Genomic DNA, 27824 nt, shown 5'->3' with positions numbered 1-27824 from the left:
ACTGTGAATCATGCAAAGCTACTCTGAGAGGATCCAAGAATAATTACATGAAGCAGGAAATGGGACTAATAGGTCGCCTTTAAAGGTCTTGCTATAATCTGTAGAGTGTATAGGAGAGTAAGTACCTAATCAATAACAATTATGTGATGATTAGAAATGAACTGTAATGAACTCTAGAAAATAACTGTGACATACGTCTTTTAAAAATGTAACTGTTGATCAAAAAAATACCTGTGAGACATGTCCACGGTTTCATTTTTATTTAAGTAAAACTAAGAAGCGACACAAAGCTATAAATCAGCTCGTTGCACACCATCGGTCGCTGTTCGATTAGCACGTCTTTCTCTGAATCACTGGTCAGTTTACGAACACCCAACTCATTCGTCTTTTGCTGCTTCGCACAGAATTGGACCGAGCTGTTCATGGAGTCAAAAATCAATCAATCAAACAAACAAACAAAAAAATCCCTTGCTAGTCTCGTGTAAAAGTTGTGCACTCGCAGATTTGAACTCCTAAAGACGAGTCACTTTTTCCTCTGCCTGGTGCAGTGGTGGCAGCAGGTGAGTCGATCTCGCCTCTCCCCGCCTATCTCGCCATCAGTCTGCAGGTCAGCTGTTTCTAATTCATTCTCTGGTTCAGACAGTTGTGTTTTTTTGTCATCTCAGGTAACAGACAAAAAAGAAAGAGAGCCACCTGTCTGACCCCCTGACCTCTGACCCAATTCCCTCCCCCTGTCAGTTCTTCTTCTCCTTCTCCTGTGTGTGTTCATGTGAGGGGTTTGGTCTGTCCCCAGCTTCAGGGGGTGTCTGGAGAACTCGTTCCCTTGTTTTCGACCGGTTTCCCTTCCGATCTTCTCGTTTTCCTCTTGCGCGCGCTCTCTCTCTCTTTTGCTGGTTCATTCTCTCTCTGCCTCGCTTGCTCAGCCTGGGCCCAGACTCCCATCAGCGTCTCCTGGAGGACAGAGTAGGACATTTACTGCAGAGGTGCTGAAAGTAAAGCTAAAGCCTGACCCCTTCAAAATAAAACTACTGTGGAAAAAAAACATTTCTGTTAAATAAAATTAAAATAAAAACTAGACCTTTGAAAAAAAGAAGAAAAAAAAAAAAACTTCAAACCAATTCAGACAATTTTTTGAACTTGGAAAACCTAAGACAAAATAACAGAAGAGGTTTTTGTATTTGCTTGTTATTACAAATCTGAACGTTGAGGTTTCGATTATCGAGGTTTTAAATATCTACAACAGGGGTCGGCAACCCTGGGCATGCATGCCACAGCTGGCACGCGAAGGGTTAACCGATGGCACGACCATAGCTGGACTGGCCATTGCGCATTTGCCCGGTGGCCCGATGGACATTTTTCGTTTTTATGGGCCGATGATTTTTTTTTTTTGTAACGGTATAAACAATGAAAGGTGGTGGATTGGCCAGATGCTGGCCGATGTGTAAAAATAACTTGTTGTTTGGTGGTGGCTATGGCGGAGCTTCCACAGAGGCCAGCAGGTGGATGAGGGAAGGGGAGGCAGGAGGAGAGACGCGAGGCGGCCGCCGGTCCGACTGTCAGGTGAACTGAACTTCAGGTAAGAAGTTATGACCTGCAGTCTGTCTGGGTCAGATATAAACCAGGTTTAGGTGTATTGTTGTGAGGAGACCATAAACAGCATTTGCATTTTCTATTGTACAGTTCATTTGCTGTTATGGAGTTCTTGTTATGGATAAAAAGTGTCTTTTTTTTGTTTCAAAATAGCTGATAACTATTTGCTGATAGCTGCCAACATCTGCGAACAAATATAATTCTATAAAGTTGTTCTATATAGTGTGTAACTGTTCATATAGAGTGTTATTAAATTTATTGCTAATGCAATCATATGGCACATTGACTTCTGAGGAAATTTTAGATGGCACTCATCATCAGAAAGGTTGCCGACCCCTGATCTACAAGACTGAGCGTCAGCTACTTTCAAAAAGTTTATTTTCTATACTGATTTTACTAAAACCATCTTCTAAATCTATCACTGAAAACAAACAAACAAACAAAAAAAAACCCCCCAAAAAAACCATAAACATTCACAACTAAACTGAAATGACCAAACCTGCTCCTTAAATATATGAAAAACGCTTTTCCTGCTCAAGTTTCTTTTTTAATGTCTGGATTCCACTCTTGACTTTGGGGTTTTTCATACATCAGTTAAATGATTGAGGTAGTGGACAGACTATTTGTGTGTTATACAAAGTAAAAGTGCTGTTTTTGTACATAGAGTTTGGTGTGTCTCTAGAACACAACTACTGTTTGCTGTTAGCATTGGGACAAAAATATTAGAACAGGATGTATTTGTTTTTCAGACACCGAAAAAAATTTTTTTTTCATTATGCTCTAAGTCCAAGATTTCTTTGTTTTTTGTTCTCCACCACCTAAAAGCTCCACCAACCGGCAGCAGCTAGCCTCTAACTGTGGACTACAGAGGCTGTTTAGAGCTTTTAATGTGAAAACAGCTTCCTGCTGCAGATGGAAATCCAGTCTTGAAGTCTGACGTCATTAGCAGTTTCCAGTTCCAAACTCTGCTTCAGGTCCCAAAGTCAAACGAACACTGCCACATCACTGAGTTAGAAGTTAGCAAGGAGTTAGCTCGCTAGTTTCCACCTTAACATGATATACCATTTTCTGACTGAGGAATTTCTGAAAAAAAAATAAAACATACAGCTCTGGTATCACTTCTGACATAAATGAAGACAGGAAACTAAACAGCAGTGACGTTTGTAGGGATACTCAAGTTGGGCTAGCTGGTATATAATGATATGGTATGTGGTGGCTAGCTACAGAGCTATGGTTAGCATAACATAAACACAGTAAAGCTGGAGGATGAACGCTAACTTTTTTCCACTCGAAAAAAGTTAACGCGAGGGTTCCTGATGGTTAGGGACAAATGCAATCGCATGGCAGGATGCTGTAAACAGACCAAACTTCAGTCAGGAGAACAACTGTTAAAATTCATCCACAATACGAGGTTAGTCATTAACATACTGCTGCACTGACTGGTTTTAAAAGCTAAGCTTTAAAATGAACAGTGGTAATAAAAACAGAGAGGCCAACAATGATCAATGACTATTTGCAAAATAGAGCAAAGATAAAGAGGAGTAGAATATAATAGGTTTTTTTTTTAAAGCCACTCAGATATACCGTCATAATAATAACGTCTCGTGTTGTGCTTTGGTTTTAGAGATACAACAAAGATGCACGAAGCGGTGTTGATGTCAACATGTAACCAGGAAGTGATCTTTATTTGCAGACTTCAATTTTTAAAGGGAAAAAAAAAAAGAACTAAATAAACTTACTTGAACTGTCTGCACTTAAAAAATGAGATTCAGTGAAAATAGGAACAAGATGTCCTCAATACTGAGATTTTTTGCTTGCTAAAGCCTCGCCTTTGGACTGCTGCAGCTCTGGCTCTTTTAGCCTACTCCAACTCATATCTTTGGTTTCTCTCCTGCTTCTCCTGCCTGTCTCGCTTCTCCTGACTTTCATTTCTTGCTCTTTTCTCTCTGTTCAAAGAGACACCAACGAGGCGCTTTCAGTGCACGGTGAACTTAACAAACACTAAACTGACACAACCTGTAGCCAGACTGTCGCCGATTGGGGACCGAGCCTCACCTTCCTCCGGTCTTGAAGATGAGGTCAGCGTTGGGAGCGCCTTTCGGGTGCTGGTAGCGGGGACGGCGCTCCCGGTTGGTGTTGGCTGGAGCCGGACGCTGGGCCAAAGACTGCATCATCTCTGTGACATGGAGAGGAAAAAGGAAGTTCAGTCAGAAAACTGATATCAGAATCAGAATCAGAATGGGGTTTATTGCCAAATGTTGAGCAGGTTTACAACATTAGGAAATTGCTGCGGTGCTTCAGTGCAAACATAGTGTCATAAATAGCACTTAAATAGACATGGAAAAAAATAAAAGTAGGGATAAGAATTAAAAGTGCTACGTGGAAAGATATGTGCATGAGATATACATGAGATATATACATGAGAATAAGAATTAAGAGTGCTACGTTGAAAGATATATACATGAGTGCAGGTGGTGATCAGTGCCAAACATAGAATGATGCAGTGACACAGCGTAGGGTCATGTGTTAGTGGCGGGTACAGTCATATGGTTATTGTTCATGTGTCCAACAGCAGAGGGGAAGAAACTGTTCTTATGGCGAGAGGTTCTGGTGCGAATGGACCGGAGCCTCCTGCCTGAGGGGAGCAGGTCAAACAGACTGTGTCCAGGGTGAGAAGGGTCAGCTGAGATCCGAGCTGCACGCCGCAATGTCCTGGAGGTGTACAGGTCCTGCAGAGATGGGAGTCTGCAGCCAATCACCTTCTCAGCAGAGCGCACAACACGCTGCAGTCTCTGTTTGTCCCTGATAGTGGCTCCAGCGTACCACACGGTGATGGAGGAGGTGAGGATGGACTCGATGATTGCAGTGTAGAACTGCATCATCGTCCGTGTTGGCAGGTTGAATTTCTTCAGCTGCCTCAGGAAGTACATCCTCTGCTGGGCTTTCTTGATGACGGAGGTGATGGTGGGCTCCCACTTCAGGTCCTGGGTGATGGTGGTACCCAGGAAGCGGAATGAGTCCACAGAGGTGATGGGGGTGTCAGTCAGGATGATGGGGGGGAGTGGGGCTGTGTGCTTCCTGAAGTCCACAATAATCTCCACTGTCTTCTGGGCATTCAGCACCAGGTTGTTGTGGCTGCACCAGGACACCAGACGTTCAACCTCCCTCCTGTAGGCAGACTCATCCCCGTCAGAGATGAGCCCAATAACGGTGGTGTCATCTGCAAACTTGATTAGCTTGACAGACTGGTGGGTGGAGGTGCAGCAGTTGGTGTACAGGGAGAAGAGCAGAGGAGAAAGAACACAGCCCTGAGGGGAGCCGGTGCTGATGGTCCGGGAGTCCGAGACATTCTTTCCCAGCCTCACATGCTGCTTCCTGTCCGTCAGGAAGTCAGTGATCCACCGGCAGATGGGATCAGGCACATTCATCTGGGAAAGCTTGCCTCGGAGATGGTCTGGAAGGATGGTGTTGAAGGCAGAGCTGAAGTCCACAAACAGGATCCTGGCGTAGGTTCCTGGGGAGTCCAGATGCTGCAGGATGAAGTGCAGGGCCATGTTGATGGCGTCGTCTACAGACCTGTTGGCTCTATATGCAAACTGCAGGGGGTCCAGGAGGGGGGCCGTGAGGGTCCTGAGATGGGAGAGAACTAGGCGCTCAAAAGACTTCATGACCACAGATGTCAGAGCCACGGGTCTGTAGTCATTTACTCCAGTGATCCTAGGTTTCTTGGGGACAGGGATTATGGTGGAGGACTTGAAGCAGGCAGGCACATGACATGCCTGCAGTGAGGAGTTGAAAATGCCAGAAAACACTGGGGCCAGCTCGTTTGCACAGTGTCTGAGGGTGGCAGGAGACACGCCGTCTGGGCCGGGAGCTTTCCGAGCATTCAGGTTCTTAAACTGCTTCCTCACATCTGCTTCATGAATATGAAGAGTTGTGGTGGGAGGAGGTGGTGTGAAATCCTCTTTTGTGTGGGGTGAGGAGGGGGGTGTTGTAGGTGAACGGTTTGAAGGTGGTGATGGCTCTATGTAGGGGGGAGAGGTGGGGGAATTAGTGTCCAAAGTGTCTCTATTGTTGGGGCCGTTGGAGGTGTGAAGGCTGCCTGATGGCTCGTCAAAACGGCAGTAGAAGTCGTTAAGGGTGTTGGCTAAGAGCAAGTCATCAGTGGAGTGGGGGGGTTTTAGGCTTGTAGTTTGTGATATTCCTAAAACCTTTCCACACAGAGGCCGAGTCATTCTCTGAGATCTGCTGCTGCATCTTCTCAGAGTGCTGATGTTTAGCAATGTCCACTTCTTTAGTGAACCTGTACTTGGCCTCTCTGTAGCAGTCCCTGTCTCCGCTTCTGAACTCCTTTCTCTTTTCCAGCCACAGCTTTTTGAGTTTAGGAGTAAACCAGGGTTTGTCATTGTTATAACTCACCCTGGTGCGTGATGGCACAATGCTGTCCTCACAGAAGTGGATATAGGAGGTGACAGTGTCCGTAAACTCGTCCAAGCTGTTAGAAGCAGCCTTCAATGTGTCCCAGTCTGTGGTCTCCAAACACGTGCGAAGCTCCTCCACAGCCTCGTTGCTCCACAGTTTTTTAGTCCTCACGACAGGTTTAGAGAGCTTCAGCCTCTGTCTGTACGCGGGGATTAGGTGGATCATGACGTGGTCAGAAAGTCCGAGTGAAGCGCGGGGCACCGCGCGATAGGCCCCGCTGATCGTGCTGTAACAGTGGTCTAATGTCCTCTCCTCTCTGGTCGGGCATTTAATATACTGCTTATATTTTGGAAGCTCATGGCTCAGATTGGCTTTGTTAAAGTCCCCAAGAGCAATGATGAGAGAGTCCGGGAATGTCCGCTCCGTGTGGAGAATCTGCTCTGCGAGTGCGCACTGAGCTGCCTGCGCATCTGCGTCTGGCGGGATGTAAACAGCGGCCAGGATGAATGAAGCGAACTCCCGCGGAGAATAAAACGGTTTGCAGTGGATAAAAAGATATTCCAGAGAGGAAGAGCAGTGCTGAGCAATCACTGTCACATCTGTGCACCAGCCACTATTGATGTAGAAGCAGAGACCTCCACCTTTGGACTTACCGGAGAGAGCGGCCTGCCGGTCCACGCGCAGCAGATGGAAGCCCTCCAGCTTGAGCGCGCAGTCTGGGATGTTCTCACTGAGCCACGACTCCGTAAAACATAAGACACAGGAGGAGGCAAAGTCTCTGTTCATGCTTCTCATCAGGGCCAGTTCGTCAATCTTATTGCCGAGTGAGCGTACATTAGAAAGGAAGATCCCAGGAAGAGCAGTTCGCAGTCCGCGTCTCCTCAAACGCACGAGTGCGCCGGCTCGCTTCCCTCTCTTTCGGCGTCTCGCTTTCCTGGTCAGAGTCAGCAGTAAATCTGCCGCAGATGCGACAAATATTGGAAATAAATCCACAGGCGTTGTAGTCCTGTAGTTAAGGAGCTCTTCTCTGGTGTACGAGTATCCAGAGGAGTGCCCAGACACAGAGAAAATGCACAAAAACAAAACAAAAGTAACGCACTGAAGCACCAGGGCGACCATCCGCGGCGCCATCTTGGTCTACATATGGTCTACATATGAAAAATATTTCACATTTCAACAGTTTATGACAACAAGGAGACAAAAACCAAAAACAAGCAGACACAAACTGATGACTAATAAAAAAAACTACGAGCATGGATGACTGATCTTGTCCTGTGTTAGCAGTTATTATGGCTTTTATCAGGCCGCTGCTGAATACATGTGTGTGAATGGGTGGATGACTGGATGTGTAAAGCGCTTTGGGGTCCTTAGGGACTAGTAAAGCGCTATGCAAATACAGGCCATTTACCATTTACATGAACAGGAAGCACGTCCAGTGTCCTTACGCTTAATTTAAGCTTCTGTGTTGAGCCTACCTGCAACCTGCGAGGGGCATTTGTTTTTTGTTGTTTTTTGTTGCCCTGCAGTTTCACCAACAGAACATTGTCATTCAAGTTGATTTAAAACGATGTGACTACGGTGAAGATTTAACATGTATACACTGCACCTTAGTGGAATAAAATCAGCAACGTCCAGGACTGAACTATGTGGAACCAACAAGTAGCAAAACCTGCAGTTCCGCTGATGGCCACTAGCCAAACCCACAGACTTTCACATTTAAATGACAAATTTACTGCATAAATAAAAAGCCTAGTTTGGTCTCCATAGCTTCTTTAGTCCTTGTTGACTTTAAATCACTACAAATGGATTTGTTGTCATTTCCCTTAGAGGTTTCACTCAGAGCCAAATTATATTTAACCACAGACTTGTTGCCTCTACTGAAAACATCCCCCCTGCAAAGGCCCAGTCTGAACCCATAAACCTCCTACTACTAAAGCTCCTCTGAGGTAAGCGGCAGCAGCAGAAAGTGAAGGTTTATCAGGACTCTTACATTTCTAGAGTAATTATTAGAAGCCAATAAAAACCTAATACCTTGAAAAAAAATGAATCAAACTCATGCACTCACCTTTTAACCACGCCCCCCGACAATACACAACTATAATAATCTGTGCAGATTTAAGGTGGAAATGAACCAGCTTTTTCTTGTCAGTGTGACATTGCACAGAGAAAGAACTTCAAAGGACTCACTGGGTAAGCAAAACAACACACCCTGATTTCAGGTCAAAGGTCACCGTTTGCTTTCACAGATCAGATATGAAACAGAAGCCGATCCACTCGTGTAACCTGGGCAGATGCGGTAACAAACAATAAACAAACAGTTTCCATGGTTACCCTGGTAGTCCTCCTGCTCCTGCCGCTCGTTGATGTCCAGAGTGAGCTTTTTCATTCTCATGCGCTCCTCCTGCTCGGCCTGCTGCTGGTTGAAGTGATTCGCCGCCAGGTGGGAGGAGAGCGGCACGTTCAGGATCTTATACTGTTCAGGAGAATGAAAGACAGTTTAGCTGGACAAAGGCATTTTTTTATAAGTTCACATTCCGATAATTCAACAGCATTGTTTAAAGTTATCATTTTGTCTCAAATCGTAGATTAATTATTTATGCTTGGATCAGCTTGTAAGTTGCAGAGTGCCCTCTGGTGGATAAACTACGCAACATCAACACTAATAACCTGGCTGAAGGGTGTTTCTCTGGTCTCACCTGTGCTTTTTAAATAGTATTCATCCATCAGATACCGATAGATGTCTCTCCATGTCTATCCGGTATCTGATAGAAGTTGATAGTGACATATCAGCTCAGTCTTTTTGTGTAGGCATCGCTGCTCAGCCCCCCTCAGCTCTGTCAATGTACTGTTGGCAACTTGCAATTTATTGTCCCCAAAGAGAAAGTTTGTTTCAGGACTCAAAGTATAAAGTATAGTAGTATTTCAGTCAGGTTCTAGTAATTACAGCATAGCATTTTTAAAAACTTTTTTTTTAAAACTAACTAATTAATTAATTAATTACAGTGTAGCATGACTACATGCAAAGTGTATGTAAACTAGAATTCACACCAGACGTCGCGAATACAGGCAGATCTCAACTTAAATTATTTTAACTTCACACTGTATCATGAAAATCCATTCACTGGGATTCTCCTGACGCATGAGAGAATCGAGGAAAGACCGGTCGACTGAAGCAGAGCTTCACCTTCAGACAGATGGAAAACGGTAGAGGGTTCGAAGAAGCGTGCAGAAAGAAAGCTTCTGACAGTCTTTCTGTAGGGTGTACTCTGCGGTTTTCTTTAGGCCAGAAAGTGATTCATCTTGTGAAGTTACAATAGTGTTTGACTGACAGCAGAATTTCTTACTCTCTGAAAACTGATATCAGTCCCTCAACTGGCTGAGCATGAGATTTCTAGAGCTACAGATCTCTCAGACACACCGACAAAGACGCCCTGTGTGCGTTGGCGTTTCTGGCAGCTGTTTTTCAAGCAGGCTGAACGCTGCATGAAACCTCTGTGCACAGGCAAAGTGCTGGACACACCCAGCAGCACAACAACCAGCCTCTGCCCTCAAACCACACATTCCACCACGCAGCGGCTGGCCTTAACGGACGCACGCACGCACACACACACACACGTGTGTGTTTCTGTATGTGTGTTAGGACGCCTGCTGACATACACACAGTTTTTTCCATCTATAGTGCTGAAACTGTTTCTCTCAGGAAGCCTTACATACATAATGGGCACAGTTAGAGAACACAGAGGGGCATTTAGCAGGAAATTTTCCTCAGAAGGACATGAAGACCAGAAACGGAGCAAAAAGAGACTCATTAGTGTACCAACATCCACCTCAGGGGTGCAAACATGACTCTGAATGATAAAGCTGCTGAATCAACTTCAGACAGAAGCAACATCAACAGTCCTGCAGAAATGCCCTCCCTAGAATAGACAGACACTGAAACTGGCTCAGATAAAGTACACACACACACACACACACACACACACACACACACACACACACACACACACACACACACACACACACACACACACACACACACACACACACACACACACAAAGTCAACATTATTAAGCATTCATTTATGCACACCATCTCCTTAAAGAACAACCAGGATGAACTTTAAAATTGTTCATCCTGCAGAGAACAAATTAGCAGAGCTAACAAACACATAGGCTGCTTTTGTGAACTACAGGAGCTACAGTCCTGCACTCTGTGAGTGGCAGCTAAAGGAGATTGTTACTGTAACCTGCAGTTGCAGGAGCGAGAGTGCAGACAGTTTTCACACCTGATCGCTCCACTATTCATCGCCATTACGTGTAAATTCTACTGTTAATGTGGAATATTTTAGAAACCTTAAGTGCAGGACTCAGTGTACCCTGCAGGATCATTCCACAGAAGATCGGCCAAATAACTGTAGCATACTAATCGAGTTACAAACCCTTAGAAGATTATTTTGGCCGAGAAGGGTAGAAGATGAACCCGGTATCAAAATGTGGTTAAAAAAAAGACTTTTCACCTGCAACAAACTGCTGTGACCAGCCTGATTTTTAAAGAAGTGCAATAGCTTGGCACATAGATGCCACCTTACCTGCTGCTTATTGCCTTTGCGAGTCAGCATGACAAACTGCATGGTATCGGAGATGTCCGAGTCTCCCTCACTAATGCATGGCTGTCCCTTCTTCAGCTGACTCTTCAGCTGCAGAGGAATGGCAACATCCAGCTGGTGCACCTTCACCGCCTCGCCACTACGCTGCTGCAGTGACACAACACACAGTGAAGAGTCAGTCTGCGAGGTCTGGATCAAAGCTGAGGAGACCTGTACTACTCTATGTTTTCTTATGTTTGTAAAGTGCTTCTTTTCACTGAGCAAATTCATCATGTCCAGAATATCCCATCATTATCTGGCTTACATCAGCAAGATGGCTACCAATGCCATAAGGCTACCTGGGTTTCAAACTAGCTGTGAGCATGTTCACATAAAAGAGACTAAGAAAAACAGTGTAATAAAGGCCAAAAGCTACAAATCTGCTGTTAAAAGAAAAACGCTGCATGTAGTTATGAAACTGTGCATGCGTTTTTAGTCGTTATTATGATTACACTCATCTCTTTGATGTTTTTAGAATTCAATCAAATATTCAGAGTGCGTGTGTGTGTGTGTGTGTGTGTGTGTGTGTGTGTGTGTGTGTGTGTGTGTGTGTGTGTGTGTACGCGCGTGTGCGTTTAAGTCAGTAAAGCCTTTTGCAGCATAAAAAGTACTTCATGGCCAGTGTGGCGGCAGGACGCTATACCTGCAGGTTTTCCAGCATCATCTTGTCCAGAGCCTGAATGAAGTCCTCGTCCTCAGCGCATGCCACGTGCTTCAGCCCGCCGCCACGGATGGTCACCTCCTGCACACACAGGCAGCAAATCAACATCAGCAAAAGCACAAATCTTTAAACCAACAAAATGTATTAAATCTAGATTTATACACAGACATTTCCCATTGCTTACATTGTTCTCCTCGTCAGTCTCGTTCTCCTTGTTGGAGTCGGTCAGGTAATCCGTGTTCTCTTCTTCCTCTTCCTCCCTCTCCTCCTCTTCATTCTCTGACCCTTCCTGTTGGAGAAAAAACCCCCAAAACAAAACAAAAAAAACAGTCATAGCTATATTTCTGTTTTTGCCATGCAGCTCTCAGGTTTTTTGATCTGCAGCCGGGTGTGCATGAGTGTGCGGCCGTGTTGGATGTGGGGGTATTATCCTAGTTCACCTAATGACCAGGAGAATACTGCGGTGGGTACCTGACCACCATCTTGGAGTTTTGAAACCAGATGTTTCACTTCTGGGCACTGGGCTCCACCACCCTATGCTAGATGCCACTGTTAACTTTAGACTTTAGACTAGGGTTGAATATTTAGCATTTCCTGTAAGTTTGTTCTGTTGCAAGATGGATTTTGTTTGAGGAAGAACGCCAGAATGGGGGAGTCAACACTCACATCCTCTTCCTGTTCGTTCATTTCGCTTTCATTGCCTGACTGCTCTTCGGTCTCTGCGCCTCCCTCTTCATCATCGTCCCCGTCATCATCTTCCTCGTCAAGACCCTCCCCTTCGCTCATGGCACTGGAGCGGCCGTCCTTCTCCATGGCCAGACCTGCACAAGAAAACGTGGAAAGATTCCTCTTTAGGACACGTAAGACTAAAACAATCAGGAGAAATTATATCATAAATGTCTCCGAGCCCAGCCCAGCCTGGGAGAGCAGCTTTACTCAAACAAAGCCCTCAGTTATATATAGAACAAATATTCCAGAGAAAAATTGTTGTGTCTATGAAGCTCGTCACAGAGCATAATTATGCAAGAAAAGGTAACGGCGAAGAAATGAAGTCTGGCAGTGGCGTGGAGTGGAAGATCAGGTCTTGTGTGACTCAAGGACTGAGGAATGTCCGATCCTGGTTGAAGTATGAAAGGTAACAATAGCTCCACTGTTTAGCTTCAGGGGCCTTCATCAATCACTCTCCTCTCCTACATTCCCACACACAAACACATGCTTACTGCTTATCTACCTGCATAAAGGTTTACACACATAAACACAACAGTGATGGAAAGCTGCTGATTACATGTACTTTTATACAGTTTTGAGGTACTTCTGGCTTGTGCTGCTAATCACACCGATGGGGACGTATTAGCAAAGCAGCTGTTAACCTTATCTCTCTCCCATTAATGCCTCTTTGGAGGAATCCGACTCCAAGGAACTACTTTCCCCCCCACTTTTACTCTAAATAACTGAGTACTTTACAGCTCATGTATCTGTACTTTTACTTGAGTACAGGATCTGCGAGGGTGTCCTGCTCTCAGAGGGCGCAGCTGTGGTTTACATTTTTCTCAGCACATTCCAGGTCAACACCTTGAAACTGTTAAACAAAGCTCACGTTGCTGCGCTGTTATCAGGCCGCAGAGTCAGATACACCTGCTGCGCAAACACTTCCTTCTTCCTCCTCTCCAGATATCATCGTCCTGATTGTGTTTTGGTTTTTACATTCCTGAATATTCGTATTGTCTCTGAGCTCAGATTCTGTGTCGTAAAGATTGTAGTTTCGGGGTTCGAGAAAGAGGTGTTAGGGGTTGCAGCTTATTTACACCTCAGTGGTGAATCTTAACCTCCTAAGACCCGAACTCTTTCATGGCATACATTTTTAATTTCTCTTTGCTATTTGGGCTGATTGGGACCTGATGAATATAAAAACAAAGAATTACATGAGAGTGCTAGAAGAGGTGTACAGACAGCACTTGAAAGAAAATCTCTTAATCGTCACATTTCAGACACTCAACAGACAAAATGAACAAAACAAATGAGTGCATGTCACATGTTTTATCAACAGCACACAAATGCATCTTTGGTGAGATCAGATCTCTCAAGGTTATCAGGCTAGATTAAACTGAGGTCCAGAGGAAGTCTGAAACAGTCGTCATTGATTTTAAAAGATCCTTCCTGAAGTCTCTGTAATGAGTGGGAATGCATGTATTCGGCATTTTAAACAATGAATTCAAACCTGCTCGACAGACAAAGCAGAGGCAGAGAGAGGAGTGACACAGCATGCTCGCTTGCCCTCCCACACACTGGGGAATGCTGCTCTGCCAGGACAACGGAGAGCAACCAAACCGGCAACACCAGCTGCTACACCAACGGCGTCACGCTCCACGCACATTAAAGATGATTACTTAGCGTCACCCTCCTACCTAGTTTGACGAGCACCTCTCTCTCCAGGTCGCTGACTTGCTTGATGGCCTCCTCCAGGGAACTGCTGAGCCTCATCTTAGGCCTGAGCAGCTCCAGCGTGTCGCTGATCATGTAGTCGATATCGATGGGGAACGGGTGGTCCTTGGTCCACACGTCCAGGCTCTTTTTCCACCATATGTACCGCTGCAGACACACAACAACATCTCACTTACTTCACCCCTGACCAGAACACCTCCTGAGCAGACCTCACAGGTCTGTCAAACTCAAAACAGTGGCACAGTGATTATACCCAGTAGATTTACAGAAAATATCAGGGTTCCCGAACATAAAGTATAGGCACTTTAGGAGGTTACGTGCCTGGAAGTAGATGAGGAAACAGTCTAGCTTCCTCTTGCTGGAGCCTCGATCGAAGTATTGGCCGCAGGTATCAAGCAGGGTGCAGACCAGGCGGATGCGGAACAAATGCTCTGGGGGGTCCAGAGGGCTGGGACTGCCGTCCTGATTCACGCCGAAGGAGATGAAGGAGAAGAGGGTGCGGAAAATGACGGCCGACTCCACCATGCGGTAGTTGTAGAGCTCGCCCAGGAACTTGGCGCTGCTGATCCGCCGCTGGTTGAACTTGGGCTGGTTGACCTAGGAAGCGAGGGAAGAAGAGGAGATCCTAAATTGAGATGTCCAACAATATAATATAGGATGCTGCAGGGGAGAAGAAAAAGAAAATGGAGGGAAATTCTTAAAGCTTTTTGCTGCAGGGCTCAAGACCGCCAACGTCCTGGTTGCTAGGAAAAATGCTTGAATTTCGACTGTTTTGAGGTCAGATGGAGGCCAGATCAGGGTCAAATTGTAAGCATGGCTTCTAAAATATGCAAGTAAGCATTTGCAGCTGTGACACAGGCACGACTGTTTGTGTTCAATTATTTTTTTGTAAAATCACAACCTCAGCCAAGCAAATGGAGTCCGACAACATTCCAACATGTCCTGCAACACGTAGCAGACACAAATGACACAGCAACACAGGTGTCCGCTTCAATCAGCTGCCAGTCAAGCAGATAGCATCGGGGGTTTTTTGATCGTCCTGTCCAGTCAATGCTCCTGATCTCACCTCTCCTGCACTAAACATCCCAAATATATGACACACGAAGCATCTGCAGCTTCAAGTTACAGCGAGGTTAAAGACGTCCAGAACAGTTATTACAACTCAAAAAAAAAAAAAAAAAAAAAAAAAAAAAAACCTCCTCAGATTTTCATTTTGAATTTCCACTTTTTAGTTTTGCAAGTAAAAACATCTTTAGTTTAGTTTTTAGTATTTTTTTTAGATAACTGCAGTTAGTTTGTAGCCTTACATGAACATGAATAATTTCTATCACTCGACTGGAGATCCTTTTTATTTTGTGTGTGTAAGCAAACATCAGGGCCAACTGAAACAGTTTTCCCAACATATAAAAAAAAAAAAAGAAAAAAAAGAAAAGAAAATGTAGGAAATAAATACATTCAAGAATATAAAGAACACCCGCTCTTTGGCACTTATTAGTGAAGCATAAATGAAAAAAAGGACTAGATTTCTCAAGAGAAAGCTGAAGAGAAATAATATCGACAGCAAGAAGGAGCAACGTCCTTCTAGCTTCTTCGATATGATCTCTGACTGAATGTGACCGGAGTGAAAGTAAACAAGCGAGCTCGAGAGAGAAAAAGAACGCAAGCTTCGCCATGGTCTGATCTTTCCACAGTCTGCAGTTAAATAAAACCTTTTGCACACATTCAGTCTGCTCATTGTCATGGATACCAGAACAAACATTTTGGGTCAGCGTCAGACTGATAATACATTCCAAATGTTGGGCCAGTGCATCCCTAATGGCAATAAATATAGAAATTACTGATCAGAGAATCAAATTACAGTCCTATAAACTACTAAGGGCTCAGTTAAGGATGAAACACAAAAGCATATCTTGTTTTCAGACTTGATTTTGCTTCTTCTTACCTCCATGCCGAGCCGGATGTCCTCCAGGACACCGTCCACCACGTGGATCCCCACGTCCTCCTGGTAGGCCACCAGGCCAGCCAGCAGGTTGGCCACACAGTGGATGCTGTTGTACTTCACGTTCCAGATGTTGACCATGCAGCAGATCAGGTAGCTCTTCACCTCGGGGTCCTGCCATGGCAGCTTGCGCATCTGCCTCAACACCTTCTCTGTGGTGACCTTGGACAGGTCCTTATAGAGCAGTTTGCAGATGTACTCCTGCAGCGGCGGCCTCTTCTTCTTCACCGTCTTCTCCATGGGCGGCGGGTTGCAGTAGTAGTAGGCGTTCTCCACCATGGTTACGTAGCGGGCATCAAGGTGCTGGGCCTGCTTTTTGCGCATCATTTGTTCCTGGAGCACACATGGGACAAAAGTCAGGCTAAAAACCACTCATTTATCTTTATATTCAAATATTTTCTCTGTTTTTGTCCTTTTCTATATCACATTCTAGTTATCTGCTTCAAAGTGAACAGAAGCCCAGTGAAGAGGACCAGTACTGACCAGCAGGACACTGGTGCGCAGGTGAGAGTCGGGGGATCTGAAGAGGAAGCGGCCGCAGGTCTCCAGCAGTGTGCAGGCCATCTCTATGTGATGGTGCGTAAAATCAGACAGCAGCATCTGGAGGAGGAGGAGACATGGACAGAAATCTATAACAGCTAAGCTGGATGTCGTCTCGCCGGCTGTGTTGTTATTCTGATGCATGCACACAGCAGAGTGAGCTCTGGAAGCATTTCGTGCTTGTTATCACAGTGAGGATGAAGGTAAGTAAGTTTAGTTTTTCACATCTTCATCTTAATGTGGCATTTTGTTTGGGATCTGATTGGATGAGCAGAGATGTTGCTAAAAGTGTTTGTTTTCTTGTACAGGGATTTAAAGACAAACAGCCTGATGTGACTCAGACAGTGGCTTCTTTCACCCACCTTGAGACACTGAAGTGTGTCTGTCTTCGAGAACATCTTGAACTTGGCCAACTCGCCGATAAATCTGACGGTTTTATTCTTGGTCTCGATGTTGATCTGATCCTTCTTCCGAATCTAGAAACACAGATTCGATTCATAATGTTGGCAAGTGTTTTTAATGCAAACATGATGGAAAAAAGCAAAGTATGACAAATCTATTTAAAACCTGATGTAAGTGAGCAGAGAACCTACATGAAACCTGAAGTCTCCCTTCAGCATGGAGCACAGGTCCTCCGCCACGTCTGACATGCATGGATGCAGCGTCGCCACCAGACGAGAGTAGAAGGGCAGGAGATCCAACCTGCAAGAGGAGAATGACTCAGTGCACCGCTCACAATCACACAATCAGTCATGATGATAGCACCCCCTTGTGGTGATTAAAGGTAAATGCCAAACCAGATGAAACCTACCTCTGTCTGGGGACAGTGAAGAGAGCACGGACAAGCTTCCTCCTGTTAGACTTGGTGTTCATGTTCATGCAGAAGTCCATGGCAGCCTGTAGGAATCACCAGAGATCATAAACCTTTACAAACTATCCAACATCTGGAAGCTCATTGTTTTCCTTGGATCAGTGTGTCTGTCCTCACCTTGTCTATGAGGTCTCTGTTGACACAGTTGGGAAGCTGCTGGATGAAAGCATCCACGATTAGCTTCAGGTGAGACCCCGTGTTAGCTTCCTCGTCCTCTTGTTCTGCACAGACAGAAACAAATGTTCACTTTGTATGCAGTTCAAATGAAACCAATGCAATGTGTATGTTCCACTTATTGTTCATAGTTTTGTCTATACAAGGATTTCTGCACCATTTTAAAAACTCAAAGTATTAGGCCACATCTCTTAATCTCTGAATTAAGATATTTTTAGTCCTATATCCATGCAGTCTTCCTTTTTGTGAAACAAAAAAAAGAGGATGCCACTACTGCAACTAGTCAGTTCATAAGATTTCTTACCTCCTAGATATTACAAAATCAACTGTAAGTCAGCGCTGCTTCTGTGAATCAACTGCCCCCATCTCATCCTGTTGCCATCATCCTCCTGTCACACCAACCCTTGTACGTCCTCCTTCACTACATCCATCCTTCCTCTCTAATCTTCTTTTCCTTCTGCAGCTTCTTTTCCTTCTTGTCCTCTGCAGCTCCATCTTCATCATCCTTTATCTGATATATCCACCAACCCTCCTCTGCACATGTCCAAACCACCTCTCTGTCCACTGTTACACTTCTGACCCAAGCATTAGGTAAATTCATACATTCCAAGCTGTAGAACCTACTCGCAGAAGACCCAGTAAATCTCACAGACTGCATAAAAGATGGAGTAGGTGCCATCTAGTGGTCTACAAAAAAACAAAGCCAATACTTGAGTGACTTAAGCCTGCATTTCTTCTAAAGGCCAGCAGAGAGCGCTTCTGCGAGCTGTTAAAGAAGCTGGCTGTATCCCAATTCAGGGTCTGCAGCCTTAAAGGCCGCATTTTAAGGCCGATTACGTCACCGCGACGCAACGAAGGCTGTCCCAATTCGAAGGCTGCTCGAAATGCGTCCCTCAAATGCGTCCTTCATTTCCCTGAATTTTAAGGACGTGGCGGTGTAGACTTAGTGGGCCAACATATCCCAGAATGCATAGTGCGGCGATGGGTGTGGATAATTTTGCCGAAAAAAACGGCGGACGAGGGGCGCTTGAAGAGTAAACTTTAAGTAAGTACTGAATATTATGTCACTTATTTATGTGCAAATGTTTAATAACGAAGAACATGAAAACATTACTGTTGGCCACATGTCGGCAAAGTTATGTGACATTAGTGACGTTTGTACAAACTTGTTTTTAAAGCCCTTACTTTAAAATATACACCATTCAATAGCTGAACTTAATCTTACAGAGAATGATCAAAGGTCATGTAGAAACAAACAAACTAATGAACAAAAGATTTTCTCCTTCATTTCTGTCAAACAATGCTGTACGTAACGTTTCCAGCTGTTAGTATCATGGTTGCTAGGCAACCTGGGCAGCGCAACGGAGGCTAGACCGTCCCATTTCACAAGCCTCGCACTTCCGGCCTTAGCGGTCTTTAAGTACGCGGCCCTTGTGGACCGTTAAGGCTGCGTACTTTAAGGCTGAATTGGGATACAGCCATTGTATAGACGTTTATGATGAAGCAGCCTTTGGCTCCTCTGATCTTTGACCTCAGTAACCATTTTCCTGATGAGTTTATGGGCTAGTTTTAAGTCCTATTGTTCATTTAGTAAATTATAGTCCAATCAGATTAAAGGACAAACCGGTGTATTTTCATTGGCTAACTTGTGATTAAACACTGTCAGCCAATGAGCATGCAGTAACACATCATCATAGAAGTAGTACAGTAGCTGTTTTCTGGAAAATCCTGTTTACCTTGTTCATCGAGCAGTTTTTTGGCCAGCTCTTCATTTTCCACCTCGTCTGAGCCCTCTAGTTCAAGAGGTTCATCTGTGATGTCCAGAGCCTCGAGCTCCAGCTCCAGCTCCTCTGTTGTGCTGCCCGCATCCTTCCCCTCTCTGCCATCTGAACCCAACAGCAGCACGGTCAAAACAAAGTACACAAATCTCTTCCTTTTTTGTAAGCATGGGTGTTTTATAACATACCTTTGGCATCCTCCTTCTCTTTGCCCTGACTGCTCTTCTCGTTGTCCTTAAAGAGGATGGCGGGCACAAATGCCTTCAAGTCCACCAAGTTCTCATAGAAGTTACGAGCGTCTTCGTCTTCCCAGATCCCTCCTTCCAGGTCATACTCTCCAGGCTTCCCGGGGGTGAAGATGTCGATCCCGGGGCCGTGCTCTGTGACAGCAGAGCCATGATAATATCAGATATTAACAAAAAATTGACAGGGTATAATATGAGGAAGAAAAAAAAATGTGAGGCCACACACCCTCCTGCACAGTCTTGTCCTGAGGCAGCTCGGGCATGTTTTCATCCAGCAGATCAGCCAGAGACTGAGTGTTGGCCAGCAGCTTCTGGTAGGAAGTGGCAAATTCCTCGTACTGCTTGTGTCGGTCCTCGCTCAACTCTCCTTTGGAATGCAAGATCCGCCTGAAGAGGACAAAAAGTTAGGTATGCTCAAACAATCACGCAGTGGTTTCCCGTAACAGCTGAACCTCACCTGTTCTGTCTCTCAATGTTCTGCAGCTCCCGGTGGTCCTTCTTCAGGTGTTTGGTGAGTGATGTGAAGTATTCCCGCAGAAGATTCTGGAAGGGCTGCTGCTTCTCACTGCTGATGATCTCGCTGGGAGGGAAAGCCAAGCCAAACTTCTCGGCCGCCAGTTTCACCTTGCGGGGCACCAGCCCAGCAATGTCGTCCCCGCAGTGCTTACAGAAGCTGATCACCACGGAAACATGGGTGTGCGTCTCGCGGTCAGCCCCAATTATGTTTTTCAGCTGCTCGTAAATGAGCGAGAGACCCTCTTTGTCTGTGAAGAGACCGACGATGGTGAGCTCGGCGATGAAGCGGAGGTCTGTGCGCAGCTTGCTTACGTTGGGTGCCTTCTCCTCCTTCCTGGCTTCAAAGTGCTTCTTCCAGGCCTGCAAGAGCAACGGGGCAAACTCGGCGTACCTCTGGTGGAAGAGCGAGCACAGATGGACCGCGCAGCCGACATCTGAGATCTTCAGCTTCGCTTCCACAACGGAGCTCACAGCCTCACCGATGTACTTGCTGAGGTTGAGTGAGGCAAAGTCGTTGGAGAGTGAGTCTCGCTGCTGCTCGGTCAGCGTGCGCAGCTTCTTCACGAAGGCGGTGTTCTTTTTAAGGCTCGAGTCCAGGCGGCTAAAGAAGGCCTCTTCAGGACGACCCTCCTGGGCATTCTGGTTCTTGCTGCGCAGTTCCTTCCTACACTGATGGCGCTCCCATGCCTCCTGGTACAGCTGATGCCCCTCCTCCTTCTCCCTGTAGAGATGGGGTGACCCGCAGAAAGAGGCGTGATTAAAGAAAGATAGTAAAACCAGGGGTTTTACATCAGGGGTTGAGATGGATGGTGGTGATCAACTCTGGCTCTGCGAAAGGTCAAGTCAAACATATACACGCTGGACCAGCAGACACATCACTTCCTCTTATGTTTATTTCTTAAATGAAGGTCATGCTGACATCAACATGCTTTTAAAACATAAAAACACATGTTCTTGTATCAGGTTTTTAAAAGTAGGAGACACAAAAGAAAACTTTCATCTGCACACAGTGTATGACAAACTTTTAACTTAAGGTTTAAGTGGCTGAGCTTTATCACATTTTTTACATGTTACTGTATTAAGTATTTTACACAAAGGCCACATGGAGATATTCAAATAAACTCACCTGATCAGCTTGCATTTGAACTCAACTACAGCCATTTTAGGGAATCTAGAAATTTTGTGTAGTTCATTTATTACATGCAAATTTACAGCTTTTAAACCCAACAGATTAAACTGTGCACAAGCAGATGAAGCACTGATGTGGAGAGGTTTTGTATTTCTAGTACATTAGGATCCCATTAAAGATCATCTTTGAATTCAAATTTATTAATGCTAAATTAGAAAAACTACAGAGATTCATCTTGGGATAAAGATGTAGGTCAAACCGCCATTTTATCAGCTCTTATGTAGCCAAATCTCCATTTTATTGTGAATTTTAGTGCAGTGTATTATTCTACAGACTTTAAAAACAAGTCTTTGTATGCCTTCCCCACTCTTATTATGCTTATATACTAATGAGCCTCAGCATAACCACTGACCAAAATTTGTGCTGGATTTTGACGATAATGTTGTTCTTCTATATGATGTGGACCAAGACCACAGCCCTGCGCTTGGCAGATTTGTTAACATTGGTGTGTCCACACCTTCCTCCAATAAGTGTGGCTAAGATTAAGTAAGCGGTAGAATTGATCTAAATGGCATTTTAAACATTGCTAAAATCGCTATTAACTCAGAATTTAACAATCAAGATGACTTACTTGAGGAGGGCAGCCTCCTCCTCACGTTGTCTTTTGGCTTCCTCCTCTTTAAGCTTCCTCTCCTGCTCCTCTTGCTGCCTTTTCTCTTCCTCTTCCTTCTTCTTCTGCTCCTCCTCTGCCTTCAGTTTTTCCTCCTCTTTCTTCTTCCGCTCCTTCTCCTCCTTCTTTTTCTTTTCTTCCTCCAGCCGCTTCCTCTTCTCCTCCTTGCCGCAGTCTTTTTTGCCGCTCATTTTGGCCTCGTCTTTGGCCTTGTCCCGAGCAGATGCCGGCCTCCTCTCAGCCTCCCTGTCCTTCTCCTTTTCCTTGTTGCTGAAGGTGCAAACATCTTTCTCATCCATGTTTACTGAGCGCTTGCGTTCAGCAGGCATACTGAGGAAGGACAACGAGAAAAGCTTAATGGCAATAGATGCTGCTGTATAAGTTAAAGAATCATACAACAATCTGTGCTTTTTTGAAAATATTTCCATCAGCCTCTTATTAAAATTAAAATATTAATTATCAGCTTTGTTATTAAATATTCTGATTTCCTTTGATTCTATTCGACCATCCAATTTAAGAAAAAACCCTCAGGAGGGTATGGAACTTGTTGTCCAAAATCGTCAAATCAACAAACCAACCATTTACGATCAAACAAACTCAGCTTATATGGGTCCAAGTTACATTTACACCGAATAACACAGTCAAGTATAAAAACATTTATACTTTTAATTTTTTTTTTTACATGCACATTCCACTGACACTGTGACATACAGTGCTGTACTTTGCAGCTGAGTTTCATTCCTGATGTTACTGAGGTAATAAGCTGCACATATAACATCTATCTGCAGATAATAGTGCACTTATAACATACTGTAAATAAGAGAATACATGAAAATATGGCACCTGCATTTTAAATTGAAACTCTGATAATAACCTGCTCCCAACACAGTGATGTGTTCAGCATCAGTTACCATGGTGATTTAGCCAACTAAAAAGAGAGACACTGAAACCTATGATTTGAATCTCAAGACAGCTCACTAAACCATTCATCTCACTTCAGAGTACACCCCTCTGGACTCTCACTGTGGGTGGGGCTGCAGGTACACTCAATAGCAGTGAACTAAGTGAGGAAACGATGTACAGTATCTCACAAGTACACCCCTCACATTTTTGTAAAGATTTTATTATATTTTTCCATGGGACAACATGAAAAATCATGTCTGTTCTGTTTGTAAAAACTTAAAAGTTAAAAATAACAATTTAAATAAAATAAATAAATAATAATCAAGTGGACCACTTGGAAAAATAAATCCTTTGGGCATTTCTTTTGGCCTTCAGACAATAATTCTGATTGTTACAGTGCTCAACGGAACATTCAAAAAAATAAATGAATCAATTGGGCCAGTTTCATTTAGGCATTTACTCACTTTTGTTGGCAGCGGTTTAGGCAATAATGGGTGTGGGTTGAGTTATTTAGAGATGACAGCAAATTTACACTGTTGTACAAGCTGTACACTCACTTCTTTATATTGTATCAAAGTGTCATTTCTTCAACGTTGGCCCATGAAAAGACATAAAAACATATTTACAAAAATTTAAGGGGCAGACAGATACATCTATATCAATTCATTTTGAAGATGTTTTGAAACAAATCAAAAATAAGTAACTAAAATTAAACATGCACACAGACTATCGTTGTACTGCTGTGTGTGAACCGCACAGATAAGCCCAACGATTTCCTGTTTACCTGACACATTAAAACAAATTCAGGATTGATATAATCTAAAAGTCACGTCTAAAGTCTCCAGACACAAAATGGAGGAAGGGTCATCGTGATGAGATGTCATAAGGGCCTAAAATAAAAAAAAAATAATTCAGTTTAATCAAACATTCAGACAGAAACTCCACGTAAACACGGCTGAACGGGCCCTGCAGGTGAGCAGGTAAATCAAGCGAGAAGCTCCTTAAAGCTGACACCTGTCCGCGCGTGTAAACGCCGTTTGGTTCGTGCACGTTTTTAAAAAAGAAGAGATTAACATTAAACGTGTAATGCTGTTCCACTGTAAACGCTACGTTCAACAGAATCAACCTTTTGGGGTTGAACTTGTAATGTTAAAGTCAGCGTGACAGCCGCCCACGCAGACTCCGCCTGTTATCCGCCAAACCTGCGTCAGCCTCCTCCGTGTGAACAGCTTAGCAGAAGCTTCACTTTAAAAGACAAGGAGAAAGCCGCGTTCACAGCGCCCAGCAGACGCTGCGACGTTTTTAAACGAACAAACAAATTTATAACAAAAAAGAGCTAGTGTTAGCACGGCTAGCGAGTTTAGCTCAAATGGACTTAGCGAAAACAGGCACAAACAAACGCTTAGACAGCGCAAAACTGACAGACAGTAATTACAACGCAAATTTACAAACATACAGCAAGCACTCCCTGTTTAGAGAAGCCTAGTTTCTTCTAAATAATATGTAAAGATGAGCGGGGTTACCTGTTAGCCGTAGCAAAACAAACATCGGTTCATCCGTGCTGGTTTCCGGGTGAACAGCATCAGGACCCTCTCGTTTTGGAGTTCCAAATTATGCCTGATTAAAAATGTATAAGTTACCTTACATTTTCTCCGATACATGAGAGCATTTTTATTCTGGGCTTTCTAAACGATTACCTTAACAATTTAATCTTCAAAGACGTGAATAATATTGTATTATATATTAAAATTATTGTCTCCCCAACAGCCAGCATTCCAGACTACTAACAGGTCAGACAATGGCTGTATCCCAATTCAGGGTCTGCAGCCTTAAAGTACGCAGCCTTAACGGTCCATAGGACAATCTTAAATAAGTGGTTACAAAGAGACATCACAATTTTTGGAAGAATATTATTAACCAAAATGGATAGTTTATCTAGATTTATATATCCAGCTTACTCTTTATCAATATCAAATAAAGTTATTAAAATAATTAATAGCATGAATTTTAATTTTATTTGGAGAAATAAGTGCCAATATATATCTAAAGATGATTTGGTTAAACCATACATTGAAGGCGGTGGAAACGCAATTGATTTTGATATAATGAATGGTGTTTTGAAACTTAAATGGTTAAAATCCTTCCTAAATAATCCACACTCCATTTGGATTTTATACCAAGTAAGGTCTTTAACACACTGGGGGGTATCGATTTTCTCCTAAAATGTGACTTTGAAATTACTAAGCTACCTGTTAAACTCTCTGAATTCCATAAACAGGTCCTTCTTTATTGGAAAATGTTATTTAAACATAATTTCACTCCACATAATAGCCCAATTTGGAACAATAGATATATACTGATGAACAGAAAATCTATTTTTATTCAAGATTGGTTATCAAAAGGTGTTTGGGCAATTGCCCATTTTGTAGATGAGGAAGGACATGTTCTAGGACATCAAGATTTTTGCCAAAAGTTTAATATCCAATGTTCTAAAAGTAAATTTAATCGGGTTATAAAATCCATTCCATTGTCACTTAAAAACATAGTTGTAAATGATATAATATATTCTGACATCTCCCCCAAGTTAAGGCAATTATATATAGATCGCATTCGATTTTGTGATGCTAAATGCAATAATAAGTTTCTAAGATCTTCATTAAGGAGTCTTTATTCTCCAAATTTACTTAGACGTAATTACATATTAAAAGATTTCCAAAGGGAAGAAATTGAAAAAATAAGAACTGATTATATCACCTTCCCTATCCCTCCTAAAGGGAAAGAAGTCCAATTTAAAATCTTGAACAAAATTTACCCGACAAATAGACTCCTTGGTGATAGATTCAAAATAGAAACGGGTAATTGTGTATTTTGTGAAACAGAAGAGGAGGATTTGGACCATCTATTCTTTTTGTGCAATTTTATACAAATATTTTGGTTGGATTTTCATACCTGGCTTTATTCCAGTGGGATTCAAATTACCCTATTTACCTTAAATATGATAATGTTTGGAGTGTTTTTGAAAGAAAAGAAAACTAATTATGGTGTTAATATGTTATTAATCATGTGCAAGCAATTTATACATAAATGTCGTTTTCTTAAGACTAAACCAACACTAGCTTACTGGAAAAACGACTTAAACCTGTTGGTTAAATCTTTGACCTTAGTTAAAAAATAAAAAGGCTGCTTTTTTTGTTTCCTTTGTGGAAGATTTTGATTTAGTAAGTTAATAATCTGTTAAGTTATGTGACCCCATCTTTATATTTTCTTTTTCCTATGTATGAAAGTTGTTAATATGTAAGGAATGTTTATTCTCTGAATCTGTAATATATGGTGCATTTTGTTTGTATGTTAATATTACTAAAAAAAAAAAAAAAAAAAGCCTTAACGGTCCACAAGGGCCGCGTTCTTAAAGACCGCTAAGGCCGGAAATACGAGGCTTATGAAATGGGACGGTCTAGCCTCCGTTGCGCTGCCCAGGTTGCCTAGCAACCATGATACTAACAGCTGGAAACGTTACATACAGCATTGTTTGACAGAAATGCAGGAGAAAATCTTTTGTTCATTTGTTTGTTTGTTTCTACATAAGCTTTGATCATTCTCTGTAAGATTAAGCTCAGCTATTGAATGGTGTATATTTTAAAGTAAAGGCTTTAAAAACAAGTTTGTACAAACGTCACTAATGTCACATAACTTTGCCGACATGTGGCCAACAGTAATGTTTTCATGTTCTTCGTTATTAAACATTTGCACATAAATAAGTGACATAATATTCAGTACTTACTTAAAGTTTACTCTTCGAGCGCCCCTCGTCCGCCGTTTTTTTCGGCAAAATTATCCACACCCATCGCCGCGCTATGCATTCTGGGATATGTTGGGCCCCTAAGTCTACACCGCCACGTCCTTAAAATTCAGGGAAATGAAGGACGCATTTGAGGGCCGCATTTCGAGCAGCCTTCGAATTGGGACAGCCTTCGTCGCGTCGCGGTGACGTAATCGGCCTTAAAATGCGGCCTTTAAGGCTGCAGACCCTGAATTGGGATACAGCCTATATATACATATGTATGTATGTATGTATGTGTATATATATATATATATATAGCTATATATATAGGATCGCAAGTTCGATTCCTGCCTGGGGCGTCTGTATCCAGTAAGGGTCCTAAGGCTAGACCCCCTATGCTAAGCGAGCCTACCGCAGACATGAGCGAGACAGATAAATATGAAGGCGTGCCGGCTCGGACGTCGCCCGGATCAACAAGGTCCGCGTCAGGTGTTGAGGAACCAGGGCACCCTGACGAAAAGTGGGCTACTGGAACAAGAAGGCATCGGTGGGCAAGAGACGAAAACAGGGCGTTGTTGGAATGCTACTACGCAAGTAACCCCGGCGGAAGGGGCTACATGAATAGGATGAGGGACCTATGGATTCTTCGATACCCAACATCCACAATGACGGCGAAACAACTAGTAGCTCAGTGTTCCAACATTCGAAAGAAGGGACTGCTCTCACAGCAAGAGATTGACGAGGTACAACACAAATGCTACGGCAAGGAGGAGTCAGGACGCCAGGTCAGGGGGGGAGATATCATCACCCCCACCCCCACTGCTGTTCTGCATAGGCCTGAACCCCCTCAGTGAGATCATTAACAAGACTGGCTACGGATACCGACTACGGAACGGAGCAGTTGTCAGCCACCTCCTGTACATGGATGACATCAAACTGTATGCCAAGAGTGAACGAGACATCGATTCACTGATCCACACTACCAGGCTATACAGCAATGACATTGGAATGTCGTTCGGACTGGAGAAGTGTAGTCGGATGGTAACAAAGAGAGGGAAGGTAGTCAGAACTGAGGGGATTGAACTACCAGAAGGCAACATTGCAGACATAGAGGACAGTTACAAGTACCTGGGGATCCCGCAGGCAAATGGGAACCATGAAGAGGCCGCTAGAAAGGCTGCAACCACCAAGTACCTGCAGAGGGTCAGGCAAGTCCTGAGGAGTCAGCTGAATGGTAAGAACAAGATCCGGGCCATCAACACGTACGCCCTGCCCGTGATCAGGTACCCTGCTGGGGTAATAGGCTGGCCAAAGGAGGAGATAGAAGCCACTGACATAAAGACAAGAAAGCTCCTTACCATGCATGGAGGGTTTCATCCCAAGTCCAGCACCCTGAGGCTGTACGCTAAGCGGAAGGAAGGGGGCCGGGGACTGGTGAGTGTCAGCACCACAGTCCA

At 43.8% G+C, this 27824-nt stretch overlaps 1 protein-coding gene across 5 annotated transcripts; it reads right to left on the bottom strand.

Moving 5' to 3' along the window:
* Positions 1 to 245: 245 nt before the first annotated feature.
* On the bottom strand, positions 246 to 24246 carry upf2 (UPF2 regulator of nonsense mediated mRNA decay). Of its 5 annotated transcripts, XM_085386257.1 has the most exons (23): positions 24110 to 24127; positions 23371 to 23476; positions 23144 to 23171; positions 21645 to 22013; positions 19826 to 20605; positions 19595 to 19755; positions 19312 to 19503; positions 19082 to 19231; positions 17289 to 17392; positions 17112 to 17197; positions 16894 to 17002; positions 16663 to 16776; positions 16244 to 16360; positions 15704 to 16093; positions 14083 to 14358; positions 13725 to 13908; positions 11986 to 12140; positions 11504 to 11608; positions 11302 to 11400; positions 10602 to 10766; positions 8344 to 8485; positions 3646 to 3766; positions 246 to 951 (listed from the first exon to the last, which is right to left on the bottom strand). In XM_085386257.1, the coding sequence occupies exons 4-23, from the start codon at positions 22010 to 22012 to the stop codon at positions 942 to 944; spliced, it is 3828 nt and encodes a 1275-aa protein (XP_085242383.1). In that variant the 5' UTR covers position 22013; positions 23144 to 23171; positions 23371 to 23476; positions 24110 to 24127; the 3' UTR covers positions 246 to 941. The 5 variants fall into 5 exon arrangements, with proteins under 5 accessions (XP_085242383.1, XP_085242382.1, XP_085242381.1 ...); XM_085386256.1 differs by lacking the exon at positions 23144 to 23171 and having other exon boundaries at positions 24110 to 24159; XM_085386255.1 differs by lacking the exons at positions 23144 to 23171; positions 23371 to 23476 and having other exon boundaries at positions 24110 to 24246.
* Between the last annotated feature and the right edge of the window lie 3578 nt (positions 24247 to 27824).

This window comes from Rhamphochromis longiceps, linkage group LG17, assembly GCF_057381845.1.
Source record: "Rhamphochromis longiceps isolate RC_006_pf linkage group LG17, R_longiceps_female_GT1.1, whole genome shotgun sequence".
Classification (NCBI taxonomy): Eukaryota; Metazoa; Chordata; class Actinopteri; order Cichliformes; family Cichlidae; genus Rhamphochromis; species Rhamphochromis longiceps.
The sequence above is the reverse complement of the archived record's forward strand: the minus strand, read 5'-3'. Positions and strand labels throughout refer to the sequence as shown.

Excerpts from the sequence above, each read along its gene's own strand:
- upf2 (XM_085386259.1), bottom strand. The coding sequence starts at position 22,012 with ATGCCTGCTGAACGCAAGCGCTCAGTAAACATGGATGAGAAAGATGTT. Across the intron at positions 17,003-17,111 it reads TTCACTGTCCCCAGACAGAG|GTTGGATCTCCTGCCCTTCT; the intron begins GTAGGTTTCATC and ends CTCCTCTTGCAG. Across the intron at positions 13,909-14,082 it reads GTTTCCTCATCTACTTCCAG|CGGTACATATGGTGGAAAAA; the intron begins GCACGTAACCTC and ends GTGTGTCTGCAG.